Source organism: Mytilus galloprovincialis, chromosome 7 (assembly GCF_965363235.1).
Source record: "Mytilus galloprovincialis chromosome 7, xbMytGall1.hap1.1, whole genome shotgun sequence".
Taxonomy (NCBI): domain Eukaryota; kingdom Metazoa; phylum Mollusca; class Bivalvia; order Mytilida; family Mytilidae; genus Mytilus; species Mytilus galloprovincialis.
The window spans coordinates 53811658-53827664 of record NC_134844.1 but is presented as its reverse complement, the minus strand read 5'-3'; the positions used below and the strand labels follow the sequence as shown (position 1 = coordinate 53827664).

The following is a 16007-nucleotide window of genomic DNA, read 5'->3' as shown; positions in this document are numbered from 1 at the left end:
GTTGGGAGAATTATTTGTTTTATTGTTTTTGGTAATAATTCAATTCACTCAATTCGAAAGAATGAAAAATTGACCAAGGTCATCTGCGTCTCCTTGAAATATTGATGGCACACCTGCATGTACTCTTTTGGTACTAATTACATCATACTCACCTTAGGCAGCAACCATTTGATTTTCGGGGGGGGGGGGGGGGGGGGCTATGGGTTTTTTTTTCTGTACAAACTTTTTTTTTCGCCTGCGGCGAAAAACAATCTATTTTTTTCGCGACAAGTCAAAAACAATTTTTTTCTTTCAATTTTAGCATTACATATAGTGGCAGCTGAGGGTGAAACAAACAATTTTTTTTTCTCGGAATCAAAAACAAATTATTTTTTTCTCCTAAAACTGGAAACAAACTTTTTTTCCAAAAAAAACCATAGCCCCCCCCCCCCCCCCCCAGAAAATCAAATGGTTACTGCCTTAACAGCCTTTGATGTTACCCAAGATCTACACTTCAAATTACCAAAGAACGGAAAGTTTGAACAGAGCATTAAGCGATTGGTGCATGCTGAAATTTGGCAACATGTAAACGGAAATTTACAATGGGAAAATATAATCACTTCTTTTGTCTTTGGAATAATAAAACGAAAAATAAGTGCTACATTCGTAAAATTTATCTGGGTTCTATGCAATTATCTAATTAAAGAGGAAGCATGTCTCTCACATCACTACCTATAAGAATAAAATAAGATCGATCTGACAAGCTGAAACTGTGGTATCGCAATACCCGTATTTAATTTTTCTGATGAAAAAATGAGTTTCTATTGTTACTTACTTACTTACTGCCCTTAAACGCAATTGACGTGTAGGGCAGTAACAAAAATTTTCCCCTTTTGTCGGTTGTTGGCATTTTTCTGTAGTGTTCACCATGTTTGTTGATGTTTACTAGCCTCTGCCTTTGCAGTTCTCCTCCATGTCAGTTTTGGTTTTTCCTCTCTTTCTTTTACCTTCTTGGGTGCACATGAGTACTGTCTTTGTGATATCTTCCAGGGTTTTCCGTAGCTCCGTTAGACTGGGTCAAAGTTGTCAGGCTACAGTTAGATTGATTTATTACATTGATTTCATCCATTGCAAAATTACTTTCATATAAAATACCTTTTCCTACAGTTCGTCATCAAATATTGAAGTTTCTGGACGTGAAGAAGTAGTAAGAGTTAAAACAATTGATATATTTTAATTTGGTTCCAGAACAAGTGGATGCAGCTAGAATCCGACAGAACTTTTGCAGTTCAAAACGTTTTATTAGTAAAAAGATTTCTTGTTAAATCTTATTTACGCTTAGCAAATTTCAGCAATACACGACAATGGCCAGGCGTATTCACCTTTTTAGAAGGAAAAAGTAAAATAACAAAGATGCAGAACTCAAAGGAAAACTCAAAATGGAAAGTTACGTATCAAATGGTCAAAATCCAAAGCTCAAACACTTCAAACGAATGGTACATGCAGGTATTTCCTTATGTAGAAAACAAACTTGTGTCACATTGAACTTCATTCATAGGCGCCATGGCAATACGAAACTTTGTATGACTTAAAGTGTCATGAATTCATACATTTAAACCAGTGCAACTTCTTGATTGTATAAAAAAGGGTCGAAAAAGCCTCCACTCAAAAGTATATGTTTAGACGCTTATGGCTTTATTATGTGATATTAAGATTGCATCCTTTTTAAACATACATCGTAAAAACTGACGTACAATTCTTATACAATTATGCATGCTCTTGATCTGTCAGAGTAACATGAAGTACTAACCCTATTTCTTCACCTATCGTTCTATCTATCTTTCCGTCTTTATATATTCTAATAAACACACCATTAAATGACGCGTTAATTGTATTTTCTATCAACAATAGTAATTTGGTTGACAATATCAGTACGCTTACAGGAAGAAGATACCCTCGAGGTTTTGAGGTCTTTCTTTATTATTAAATGAAAATTACAGCATATAATTATATATCTTCGCAGTATATATATAGAGTCAGATTGGTTTATAGGGGTAAAACGATTAATTGATATAATCTAGAAATTGAAAATGCAAGAGAGTCTGTAAATTATGGAACCGGACACATTGGAGTAGCGAAAGTATCAAAATTAAAATTTTTAGACAGTAATTTCAATCGAGACTTTTGTCACCTGTTATTGTCCTTTCCCATACAAATTCACGGTTGATATGGTTAAGGGTATTCAATTATACATCCGTTTCATTGGAAGACACAAAGATATTTATCTTAAATCATGAACTTTTAACGGAAATGGACACTTCTAATTGATATTTGTCAAAGTTTAAACCGAACACCCTAGAGGAAGACACTCAAATGAAAGGGCGTCTCGTTTGTATTTTTAATAATAGTATATTTGAATTATTTTATGATATATATATACGTTTTCAACTTCTGATATGTCAGATATAATTCTGTGTAATATTAGTTAATGGCCCTTATCACAATTGACATTTCTCTCTCGTATACTTAGACTATCATCTGATTAAAAGTATAACCATTACTTTCCGACAATGATACTATATTTTTCTCATAATGTTAGGTTATGCAACTCTAAGGGTAAATAATGATGTAGATATTATGCTTTGCCCTCGGTAACCCTCGGAAGTTTACGAGACTATTGAGCGATTTTCAGTTTGATACAGGAACGGAGTACTTCTATGAAAACATGAGAGAGTTTAAAAATTCTTTATTCATGTTTTTTGCATTGATTCGATACTAATATTAATTTGTGATTTTTTTTTAAATTTCTTTTACATGCGATACAAATTAAAAAGAGTAATGCATCTTTGGATTATTTTCTGATTGAAAAGGCGGTTTTATTTCACATTCGAAATCGACAGCCGCTGTGGTATTTTGCAAAGTTTACAGATAGCCCAATTCAACCGTGATGCATTGAGGAAAAACACAGCAAGTGGAGTATTATTTCATAATCCTTCATTCTACGATATTGTTATTTGAGATATAATAGTATTATTCATCACTATTATTTACCATTTATTCGGAAATCAACACAGAATCGCTGGCATATTTCATACCATGCGCTAAAGTAAACTATAACACAAGGAATCGATTAGCGTATATATTTCACCAGTAAACAATGCATTAGAAAAATGTGATATTATATATAATAAATAAAATGCAATTCATACTCTTAGTGTTTGGAACAATTCTGCCTTTTGTCGTCAGCCATCGAATTCTGACAGCAAAGAAACATGGAGCTGACGCCGTCCTATTCATTTTATTTCCCGAGGAAGATGTTCCAGCTGAAGCTTACAAACCCCTAGGTAAATATGATTTATATTTCTAATTTATAAAGTGTAATGAAACAAAACAATTGAGATAGTTTACAATGTTATTTTTCTTTCTTTTTACGTCGTGTTTAAAAATACAGTTGAAAGTTTATATCTAATTCAAGTGCGATTGATTAATAATTGCTTACTAAACGTCCAAAATACGCGGCTCCGTTTTCCTTTTAGTTAAATGTAAAATATCCGAAAATCATAAGAAAGCTTATAATGTTTATTATTTGGCGTGAGTGAGCTATTTAGGATATATATGCTCTTTTACATTGAACACAACTTTTTTTATTCAAAACACAACTATTTTTATTCATAGAACGCCGTTCATATGCACCAATGGTTAGGCCAAATGACAAATATATATATATAAGCAATTACAGGTCACCGTAAGGCTTTCAGCAATGAGAAAAAAACCATACCGCATAATGTAGAAAATGAAAATCAATATTTCCTTGGAGTCAATTATCATGATTTTTGTCATGAAAACATAAAATCAGTTTTATAATACAGAATATTTATTGTTCTACTGGTAATAAATCAATCGCAACGTCTAGATTAACACTTTTGAAAATATAAAGAAGTCTATGAAGCCTCCGAAATGTTGCAATTTAAGCGCTTATAACCATTAGTATCTGTCCAATTGACAATTTTAAAAGAAAATAATGAAAATATTGTTTAATTTTGTTAAACCTTTATTCTTATACTATTCAACGAATTAGATATCCAGAAAACATGTTGAAGTTGCTTGCAGATTCACTGTAGATGTATGTCTGTTTCTCAACTTGTTGTTTAATGTATACTTTGTCACCTTTCACAAGATCTAATATCATATTTAGAGTTCCCATATTATAACTCGCATAACCAGCATGAATAGCGACTGTCCTTTCGTTATTTTTCCACAGGTAAACTCGAAGTTGTTTATTGTTTTGTGCCATAACGGAACATGAGAATTGGTACACCCCTGGTTCTGGAGCTGTGTATACTCCAGTATTCGGATCATAATCATTATTGACGTTCGTCCAAACTTTGTTAAACTTTACGACTTCACCAGTTCCCAAAATCTTTGACGCGGTTAAAGAAGCTGCAAAGGCTGAAAATACTTTGTTATGTTTTCTCAAACCTGTAAAAAAATAAAAAAAGATTGGAAAGTCAAATAAGAAAAGATTTGAAATTATTTGTTTTCATCATATTCATAGTTGTGTAATGAATGAATAAAAAAAAAACACGACATAGGTTTAAAAATAACGGACATTAGGAAAATTATGTTTTCAGAGAGTTAGGAAATTATTATGAAATTATTCAATTGGATTATGTGTCCATGTATCATGGTATGCCTGTATATATATATTCAGTCTGGGTTGCCGTTCTAGAGCACCGGACACAGTGCAGGCGGTGTTGTCTCGATATCCCAACATAATGATTTCGAACCCCGACGATGGAATCATATATCCATATGTAAATTTACAGGAAGAAGACAAGTATTGTATTGAATTTTGAAAGTTTGATGTAATGTGCACTCACAGATTAAATTGAAAAACACAGCCGCATACGGTTTAATTGTGAATAAAGCATGTGTACCTATCCCTATCTAAAAAGTTGTATCATATAATAAAATTTTCAAGTACACATATCTTCAGTATAATAAAGTAAATAGTTTTACCTTTTTCTGTTCCATTGATTTTCATGAACATGCTATGAAGATTTTCAAAACTGGCGTTTTCTGTTTAACGAAAAACACATGAAAGATCAAACAAGAAACTGAATATAGTATTGAAATAACAGGGTAACTAAATAATGGATATCAATTTTATCAATCAATCAATTCTAAAATTTGGTATGGTATCTTAAAACAAAAAAGCTAAGTCAGTGCTGAAGTTGAAATAATTCGCTCGAAAATTTACAGACGCAATTATGCATGAATTGGTTGATCGTTATTGAATATCTGTTTCACAGAAAATAACGGATATGTTACAGTTGCTGTAACCACAATCCCGTCCTCTTTCCTCGAATGTGGCCTACCAAATGAGTCTTATCACCGCGAATTTACTTGCATGAGACACAGAACGGGTGTCACAAGTGAAGCAGGATCAACCCTTCCGAAGCACTTTAGATCACTCTGGTTTTTGATGGGGTTCGTGATTTTTTTTTATTCTTGCCATGGCATAGTTAGTTCGTATCGACTTGGTGAAATTGAACATCCCTTTGGTATCTTTCGCCTCTCTTCATGATCTTTATCGCGCTTATATAATTTATAAAAAAAAAATGACTTATGTATTAGTTAAGTTATTCGTTCATTTTCAATCAATTTTCTACGCTCGGCTCCATTTAAATAATTAGATAATTAAGTTTATAATGCAAATGTTTTGTTGCTGTTGTTTGTTTTGAATTATAACCAAAAAAATTCACTGAACTATTAAACCGCTTGAAATTTGGTATCCAATACATAATTTTCGGTTGCATTAGACTCGTCAGTGGCGCGTGAATCAACACAACTGGAAAACCAATGCAAAACGGCCACAGAGTCAACATTTTTATATCGAAATTAAAGCTATTTTTTAATCCTATCTATATATGGGTGTAGAACACGATAACATATATACATACCAATTTTTATGAGTATACGATGCAGAATCCGCCTTATGACCATAGCAATCCATTACTAAAACAACTAAAATCAAACAAACAGCAGGCATGACGGTCATTGTTAAACAACAAAAACAACTTGACAAGCAGTACACTCCAAATGCCAGAATACCGAAAAACTGAACGTAGTTTAAAGGGTTTAATTACGTTATTGCGTGTCATTAATTTGGTAATGAAATTTGATAATGAAAGAAATATTATATTTTTATAGATTGCTTAACCCTTCCTGGTATTATAACATTACCAAAACAAACAAAAAACTTATGGGATAAGGAACCATCGGTTTATTCCCGATTGTCCCACTTTTTAAAATTTTGGAGTTCTGATTGTCCCACATGAAAAGTTCTGATTGTCCCACATTATTTTATTAAGTAAAATGTTCTTAGATAAACAAGGTAACTGTTGCTTGTTTTGCTAAATAAACAAGAATTAATTATTGCACATTAAATGTGAATTTTATAAGATATAAAATATTCTTTTTTATAAAACTATAAAATATTAATTTTATAAAAGAATATAAAAAAAAAATGCTTTTTTCAAATCATTAGATAAAAACACTAATATCATATCTCTGATTTATGAAATATATCTACAATGTTACGTTATTTATAAAACAATTGCCAATACCATTAATTTATTTTAATAACATTTTCTCTGTAAAGTTTTCAAATAAATATAAAAGTATTGCATGCAATTTAAAAAGGTTTACACTCATTTACATTCTACTCTCTATCTTGGAACAGTATATCTAACAGTCAATGTATATGTTCCTGCCTTTATGCAAATTGTTGATGGGGAAATGTTTCCACTAGTACCTTTTCAATTTTACTAGAGAAGTCAGAGGACATTTCTAAAACATGCAACCATGCAACAACTTTCTTTATTGATAACGAAGCTGTCGTCTAGATTTGTACCAGATTTGTCTTTCAAATAATCATCATATTAGAGATTGTTTTACCAATATTCCTATTGTCTTTGCCATAACGTGCAATCAACAAGACTCATCACCAACTATATAAAAAAGAAGATGTGGTATGATTTCGAATGAGACAACTCTCCATCAGAGACTAAATGACACAGAAATTAACAATTATAGGTCACCATACGGCCGTCAATAATGAGCAGAGCCCATACCGCATTGTAAGCTTTAAAAGGCACTGATATGAAAAATGTAAAACTATTCAAACGAGAAAAACTAACGACCTAAATTATGTACTAAATAATGAACGAAAAACAAATATTTTACACAGCAACAAACTACAACTACCAAATTACAGGCACCTGACTTAGGACAAGCAAATATAGATTGTAGCGGAGTTAAACTTATTTGAAGGCCCAGACCCTCCCAATAAACCACAACAGTGTTAAAACAGTACAACATAAGAATTAACTATAAAACTCAGTTGAAAAGGGCACATCTCTTCAGATGTGTACACACAGTAATGCATGTAACCAAAATACAGAGTGGACGTGGACGGCTACTAATAGAACAAAGACATTAAGTACAGATCTGAGAATACTCGCATTTTCTGACAGCTAGCTAGTTCAAAGCCAATAATAACTATTTTTTTAAATTATGCATCTAAGACTAAAATATGTAAATATTATCAGTTTTTTTTTCTCTTAATATTTTATAAGTTACATGGATTAGTAACCTGTAATTAACTGCTATACATTATAAAAACAAAATGATCACTATCAAAACATTTCCCAATTGTCCCACATTTAAACTTCCCAATTGTCCCACAAACATATTCCCGATTGTCCCACAAAATTTCATTACTTTTTTACCTGTAATTTCAAAAAGTGGGACAATCGGGAAGACACCGAACCATCATAAGCAAATCGTAATAATATTTAAGAATAGAAGTTCGTTATGAATAGTCCGATCAAATATCTGCCATTGGAGAAAAAAAATAAAGTATACCATAAATACCAAACTCCAGGGTATAACCAAATTTATATAGGGGGAAAGCTGGAAAAATCAAACGTAATCAACCAACGGAAGGATTGAAAAAACAAAAGTATTATCATTGACTTGGTACAGACATTTTTGGAAGAAAATAATGGGCAAATTATTTATTAGAAGTTGTGGTATGAGTGCCAATGAGACAACTCTCCATCCATTTCACAAGTCCTAATTTATAAAATTAAACCATTATAGTGGTCAAAGTACGGCCTTTAACATGGAGCCTTGGCTCACACCGAACAGCCAGTTATAAAGGGCCACAACAAATACTAGTGTAAAACCATTTAAACAGGAAACCCATGCAACGGTTTATTTTTTCATGCATCAATGTAAAGAACACACATATCGATATGCGACTAATAGGAAATGCAAAAATGATGGATATTACACTGGAATGATATATCCAAGCTAATCCTGAATTTTGATTGGTTACCAGGACAAGGTGTATATATGAAATCATATATCCTGTGAACAAATATTCTTTGGGTTCATATATGTCTTGAGTATATTTAATTTATATCTGTACATTTGATTAATTTGTACAATGGTAGTTATATATATGTAGATGACAACACTTGTTATATAATGTTTAAATACCAGTATTATTGACGTTATCCTATTGTCACTGAAAGCATCAACATTATTTCAAATGGCGGCCATTTGGTGACTTTATGTTAAAACAATCCAGTATAATATCATAGGAGCTCTTGTCCGATATAAAATTTACTAACTCCTTATACTAGTATATCATATTAGGTCACTAGCACAATGTTACTAATAATATCGCATGCATGTGAAGAACCCAAATACCATAATGTCACCTGAAATAGCTTAAGCTTATACTAATTAATATTAAGAAGAAATAATTGGTAGATGCTTCGGCAAAATTCGCTAGAAATTTGTGATTTGGACAAACAGCGAAAAAACAGCATAACTCCTCTTGTTTGGAGCAGGGGTATTACAAACGTTGGTTCAGGCTAGGATGAAATAGGCTGAATGAAATACTTCGCAAAAAAGGTAGGAAGACAATTTATGTAAAACAAAAGTCAGGATAAACTATTAAAAAATGAAGGCAGAATAGAGTGAAAACAGACAGGACAGAGATTACAACTAAATAAAAGCAGAACAAAATCCTCCCATATATATATATATAGATATATAATGGTAGCTCCTTTACTGTGGTTTTGATATTTGTACTTGATGTTCGAACATGCATCTGTGGTCAATACTTTTAGTTATATCTTTGTAGGCACCGCTCTTCAGGCATTCTGTCCATCACAATTATGGATAGGTATAATTGAAAACAAAAGGGGAACACATTATGAGGTTACAGACGTTTTACGACTGGTCGATAGTATCAACACAGAGGTGTATCGTTTAAAGAAGACCAGTGGAAAATTACAAATAGTTCTTGGTGGACATGGACAGTCTGGTATATCTAACGTTAAAAATTGTAACCGATATCCCATTTTGATAACTGAATTCGCAATTCAAGTTCAGAGTATTTGGCAAAATCCTTATGTAATGTAACTATTAGCATTCAAGGGTCAATCACAGAATCCCAATTTGGAAATTGAATTCGTCATGACATCACTAAAACAACAAAACGTCATTAATTGCTAGCATTTCAAAGATACTGAACTCCGAGGAAAATTCAAAACGGAAAGTCCCTCATCAAATGACAAAATCAAAAGCTCAAACAAATCAACATAGCAACGCTTGTATTTAAGTTCATTTATACCTTGTGTGTATATTTTACTTATATTTACTCCCCCCCCCCCCCCCGGATCGCAAAAGCTATATTTTAACCACTGAAATGGTCGTAAATGACAATTTAAAGTTTTGTTTGCAGATCTGGTTGTGTCCTTTGGAGTTTCAATATTTCGTCCATCAGATGTTGCTTCGTGCAGTCAACTTATGTTGCAATCACGTTAAAGTTTTGATCTGTTTTGATACTGCAACACCATGTTTTTCTCTCACTTTAGGATCGTTAATTCAGCAGTTTGTGTCAGAATACCCAGATGTTGTAAGTGGAATTATACTACTTGGGACCCACGTTATGTCAGACCAGAAATTTATGCAGCTGAATGTACCTACGATGACTGTTATTGGGAATTTAGACGGATTAACAAAAATAACAACACAAGCCAATGTTTACAAGTGAGTAAATCAAGAAACCCAATATAACCCAACTGTAAAAGGGTTATTGAAGTGGCTGAAGTAGGTCTTATGATTTTTTTCCGTTAACACAGTTACAAAATCTGTTTCAAAAGAGGGGCGAAAGATACCAGAGGGACAATCAAACTCATAGATCGAAAATAAACTGACAATGCCATGGCCTAATATGAAGAAGACAAACAGACAAATAATAGTACACATGACACATCATAGAAAACTAAAGACTTAGCAACAAGAACCCCACCAAAATTTTGGGGTGATCTCAGGTTGGGAATTTCAAACTTCGATAATAGATAATACAATACGTTGAAAAATACCTATGCCATTCCTTACCTGATTAAAGGTAAGCACTACTATATGCTTGTGTATTTCTGGTCTATCGCGTATTCAATCCAAAGAATGAATGAGGTACTGTCCTCTGATATATTGTTTTACAAGAGTTTTTGGAACCATGAATATAGTACCCAATAATACAATATCTTGTAATCTTTTCTGTGAGAGCGATTAATTCAAAATTGCACACTTTAAAATATCTTTAACGCAAAGAGTTTTTCCAACGGTATTTTTAAGCGCGATGTTTGTAAGAAAAACATCCTACGACATGATTTATAACATTTTGGGAAAACAAAGTATGCATGCACAGTCACAAGATTTTTAAAATGCTTTTTAAGTCGTCTTCATGTCTTTGAGCTCTGATGTTAGTTCCTTGGAGATGAAACGAAGGGGAAATAGATAAATCATACATAACTAATATATCAAAAATATTTTATCGCTTTCGAAAGCGTGTTCTTGTTAAATTTCATGTTGTATTCGTACGTGGTATGTGTAAAAAATTACATAATATTTAATTAAAAACGTGTTTCTTTTCTATTTTGTTTTTTCGAAAGACATTCCATAGAATTTACATAATAATTTTCCTTTATATTTATGATAATATAATAGAGTACCGGCGGAAGAGAAATACATTAATCAGAAATTAAATATCCCAAATATTTAGGTTACCCTAATAAATAGTTCGTTTTCGCGCATGAAATGCTTTTAGTTCTATAAGACAAATCGGGTGTTTGTGACTGCGACAATCAGCACGATTGGACGCCATTTACTGTTTTTGTGTTTTTTGCACTTATTTTTTTTTATTTATTTGTTATTATTCATCTGTATTGGTACTTATAAATATGCGGCTTTCAAATATTTTGGACGGAGTCTTTGATTGAGGTAAATCCAGAAAATCGCTTCCGGGATGCATGAAATTATTAAACATGTTGTTTTCAATTTTATTATCAAGGTATTAATTTTGTGATTACACATCTCAATTTGAAAGTGATAAAAAAATATCAAATGAATTTAATTTTTTTAAAGAAAAAAGAAAATAGGAAAACATATTTTTCGCAATTTGGAAAGTTGAAAATAACTTTCAGTACCGTTTACTCTATTATAATAATCGTCGTTTTGTCAAATTTGTTTTTCCCACAGAAAGTATCTACAAGAAATAAAAGCTGAACCGAGTCTAAAATACCGTTATCCAATGGTAGTTTTAGATGGTGTAAATCATGGAATATTCAGTAATGGTCAACTTCCTATCCATCTACTTCTACAGGACATTACATTAGACACAGAATATGAAAATCAACTCCAAGACATTCTGCAACCAATTTCTACATTCCTTCTCTACTGTGGAGGGGATAATGGTAGAGTTGTTCTAGACTCCTTGAATGATTACTTTGTTGAAACAAGCAAAATTTTGGAGGTATGATTTAAAAACTTATTATCATCAATTTTTTTGGAATGCATTTTTTTTCTCATAAAAAAACACTCAAACTTGATACCGGTATATACCGGTATATGGTATAAAACACAAGTCATTCTGGCTACAAACAGAAATCTCAAGCATCGTATTTTACACAGTCATTCAAATGCAATTGATATGTATTGGTAGATGAAAAAGAGGAGCTCTAGGATATGCTTAACATATCATAAAAAAATGAAAATGCTATCAATGAAAAGTGCATACAAAAAGAGAGACGAAACATACTAAAGGGATATTCAAACTCGTAAGACCGTCAACTCACTCGGTAAGTAGAAAACAAACTGGATTGGTTCATTATGTTACATATATACGGTAACCAATATTGTCTCGGTGATTATATATGAAAACTCTACCATGCCATCATGTTGATTCCGTAATCTATCCACTCGATGCAGATAGATGATAAAATCTAACAATAGAGCGTCGATAAATATTTCTAATGAGTTGAGTGGTTGAATGTTTTTCTGTAATGATTCAATAGAAAAATCCGAGTACAATCTTCTGGATGAAATTGACGAACATTCGTTTCAGTGTGTTTTTTTTTTTTTTATATAAAATGTTATCAAACGGTCAAGAACAGGTATCAATGCACACTGTAGAATTAGTGAAAACGGTATTCTTAAATAGATTCCAAATGGTATATTTTAGCCGTTACTAAAAGCCCATCAGATAACCATAGACCCAAAAGAATACAAGTCTCACTGGGTTAAACAATCACAGATGTGGTTATCAGATCTTGTTGGTCCAGATTCAACTCGGATTAATGTAAGTATTTTATGAGTGTTTCATATACTCAAATGTTTCTACGATTGAAGTTAAAATAACAAGGATACTCTTTTGTACTAAAATTTTTAGACCAGCAGATACATTCACTTGATATTCAAATATAAAAAAGAAGATATGGTAGTATTGCCAATGAGACAACTCTCCACAAGAGACTAAATGACAGAAAAATTAACAACTATAGGTCACCGTACGACCTTCAACCGTGACAATGAGCAAAGCCCATAGCTCATAGTCAGCTATAAATGGGCCCAAAATTATAATGTAAAACATTTCAAACGCGATTACTAACGGCTTAATCTATTTACAAAACATGAACGAAAAACAAATATGTAACACATAAACAAACGACAATCACTGAAATACAGGCTCCGGACTTCAAGTGGGATGAATGAATAAACGAAATTTACTCTCATTAACCAAAAACATAGTTACAGAGAAGGTATTACAATAATATGTATAACATATATAAGATAGGCACAAATATATAGAATGTGGCTAGGTTAAACATGTTAGCAGGATCCCAACCCTCCCTCTTACCTGAGACAGTGATGTAACAGTACAACATAAGTCTGGTCAATGATGGGAATTGGCATTTTCCCTGTATAAATAAAAATGTGGTATGATTGCCAATAAGACAGCACTTCATCAGAGATCAAATGACATAGAAATTGATAACTACAGATCACCACACGGCCTTCAACAATTAGCAAGATCCGATAGTGTTACTAAATCTTGACATACAATATTTGCCGGTATGCATGTAACATGAATGCAGTGCAATATCGCTTGAAATGTTGTCATGTTTGTTTTCGTGTTTTGTTCTTTTTTATATTGTTTTGCAATGCAATTACATATATGTTGTTGCACGGAGAAAGTTATATATAGCTCTAGTAGAATGAACAATATCCTACTAGGGATGCATGATCCATTTAAAATGTTGTTGTTTAACCTATAAAGTTCTTGATATTTTTATAAATTAATTTCAGATAGAGAGTTATTTCACATATCAGTCAGCATTTAACCCGGCTCTCTTTAACGAATCTATTTCAAAAGTAACGATATATCTTTTTTCACAACTGGACACGCCAGTCGAAAAGATAGATTCTGATGAGATACCTTTACAGATACATGCAAGGATGTTCCGAAGAGATGCAATTTTGAAAAAGCTAGGAATAACGCAAACCGACAATTCTCCAGAACGTACATGCAAGGACTTGAATTACGTAAGTATGTATAATGATGATATGTCTTTGTTCCAACGTACCCATGAAAGAAGGGCGAGAGATACCACAGGGACATTCAAACTCATAAATCGAAAATGAACTGACAACACCATGGTTATAAAAGAAATACACAATCAGACAACTAACAGCACACACAGCACAACACATAAACCTAAAGACGAAGCAACACGAACCCCAACAAAACCTGGTGGAATCTCAGGTGCTCCGGAAGGGTAAGCAGATCTTGCTCCACACGTGGCATAAGTGAAAACTGACAATTTCGTTTTAGATTGCACAAAAATACGTGCATGTATTAAAAGTTACCAAAACCCCTATCCTCAAATCCCACATGTCCACCAAACACTCAATTTGCAATTTACGAGGAACAATTATAAATGTTTAGATCAGATAAAAGAGATAGGAATATAGAGATACCAACTCATTTAGGGTACATTCAAAACTCATATTTAAGTCGAAGAAAAACTGATATGAAATTCTATCAGTGAATACCTTGGGTGGTATTCAATGATAATAGCATCTGTAGTTAGTCATGAACGCGATACGGACAGGTCGACAACTACATGTATACGGAAATGACACTAGGAACTCCAAAACAGTATGGCATAGCTTTGTACATAAAGCCCGACACCATATTTATGTGTGAATGCAGCTCTGAATTCATGCATACAATTTTCCAAATTAAGTAAAAAAAAAAATGATATTTTAAAGGAACAAAAACCTCAAAATATTCCGTTGCTAAAGAAATGAGCTGCTTTCTGGAGACATGCTAATCTCAGGTGACGTTAAAAAAGCAAATCACTTTCAAACACGCAAAGGAGTAGGTTCAGTAAGACCTTTTTTTCATACATGTAGCATTAATATGTCATGCTAAATTACTGAAATCTTCACAATTTTTAGTATTTGAGTTAATTTTTAGACGGTTTCCGTCTAAAATCGAAGTGACCACATTTGTGTTCATTCTCAATATCTAGATGCAAGTTGTATTAGATAATAATTCATTACATATATAAAAGTTGAGGATGAACACGAATGTGGCCACTTTCATTTTTGACGAAAAACATCTGAAACTTGATATATTATGGCATTTTTGATAGATTTTGAATATTTAAGCTTGAATTTGACTAAATCAGTTCAAATCTTTCACATAAACTAGTTCAGTTTACTGAAGTAGACACTGAAGTATTTAAAAAGCTTGCTGTTCGATGTGAGTCGAGGCTCCGTTTTGAAGAAAGTACTTTGTTCTATAATGGTTTACTTTTATAAATTGTGACTTGGATGGCGAGTTGTCTCATTTGCACTCATACCACATCTTCTTATATCAATGCATGTTTTTTTCTCTCTCCCAGGCGTCCTACGTGATAGCATATAACAGATCAGCAGAGAAAATTAGAAAAAGGTTCGACAAAAGAAATCCAGGAATTCTCTTCCATGAAGATATTATCATACCAACAGAATCCAGTTGGAATGAAAAGAATATTTTAGTCACGAAGCAAAATAGTGTACTTCATGTCACGTCACATGCGTATATAACGGAAAACAATAATGCTGACGGACATATATTTTGTACACTTTTACCACCAATAAGAGCAATGGAATGGATTTATTATGGCATCTATAAATAAATAAATAATTTTGTAATTTCTTTGTTTAAAATGAAAACACGTGGTGAAAGATATTGTGTACAATATGTTGCTTTTATTTTTTTAAGTAGGCATATTTCTGTTGCACCTGTTCTGTTGAAAAATGTCCCTACTAAAAAACGCTAGTTCAACTTACAAATGATGGTACAGACGCCCGACTGAAACGAGTTTGTACATATTTGAACCATTGACGTATACATTTTTACTAGTGTTGTCAAATCGTACAGTTTTGCCTACACGGTTACTTGGACAATCGTTCGACCGATTAACCGGTTAACCGGTAGTTTAAGTTGGTGTTTGAAAGCCTTTTCAATAGTACCCTACACACACACACACACATACATATAAGATGTCGTATCTGTGTCAATTTGACAACCTTTAATCCAAGTCATCAATTTACAC

The 16007-nt window shown here is 32.7% G+C and overlaps 1 protein-coding gene and 1 long non-coding RNA gene across 2 annotated transcripts; one reads left to right on the top strand and one right to left on the bottom strand.

Annotated features, from left to right (window-relative positions):
* The first annotated feature begins 2557 nt into the window (after positions 1–2557).
* On the top strand, positions 2558–15603 carry LOC143083281 (uncharacterized). The gene is made up of 7 exons (XM_076259551.1): positions 2558–3323; positions 9200–9382; positions 9936–10110; positions 11602–11875; positions 12584–12700; positions 13708–13944; positions 15312–15603. Exons 1-7 carry the CDS (start codon positions 3176–3178, stop codon positions 15585–15587), a joined length of 1410 nt encoding a protein of 469 aa, XP_076115666.1. The 5' UTR covers positions 2558–3175; the 3' UTR covers positions 15588–15603.
* LOC143083282 (uncharacterized) lies at positions 4010–5091 on the bottom strand. Its single transcript, XR_012980611.1, has 2 exons — positions 4999–5091; positions 4010–4458 (listed from the first exon to the last, which is right to left on the bottom strand). It is a non-coding gene; the product is annotated as an uncharacterized LOC143083282 (long non-coding RNA).
* Positions 15604–16007: the final 404 nt, after the last annotated feature.

Bases quoted from the DNA above. Each gene is read 5' to 3' on its own strand.
- LOC143083281 (XM_076259551.1), top strand. From the start codon at position 3,176: ATGCAATTCATACTCTTAGTGTTTGGAACAATTCTGCCTTTTGTCGTC. The intron at 10,111-11,601 runs GTGAGTAAATCA...TTTTTCCCACAG, and splicing joins ACACAAGCCAATGTTTACAA to AAAGTATCTACAAGAAATAA. The intron at 11,876-12,583 runs GTATGATTTAAA...GGTATATTTTAG, and splicing joins AAACAAGCAAAATTTTGGAG to CCGTTACTAAAAGCCCATCA.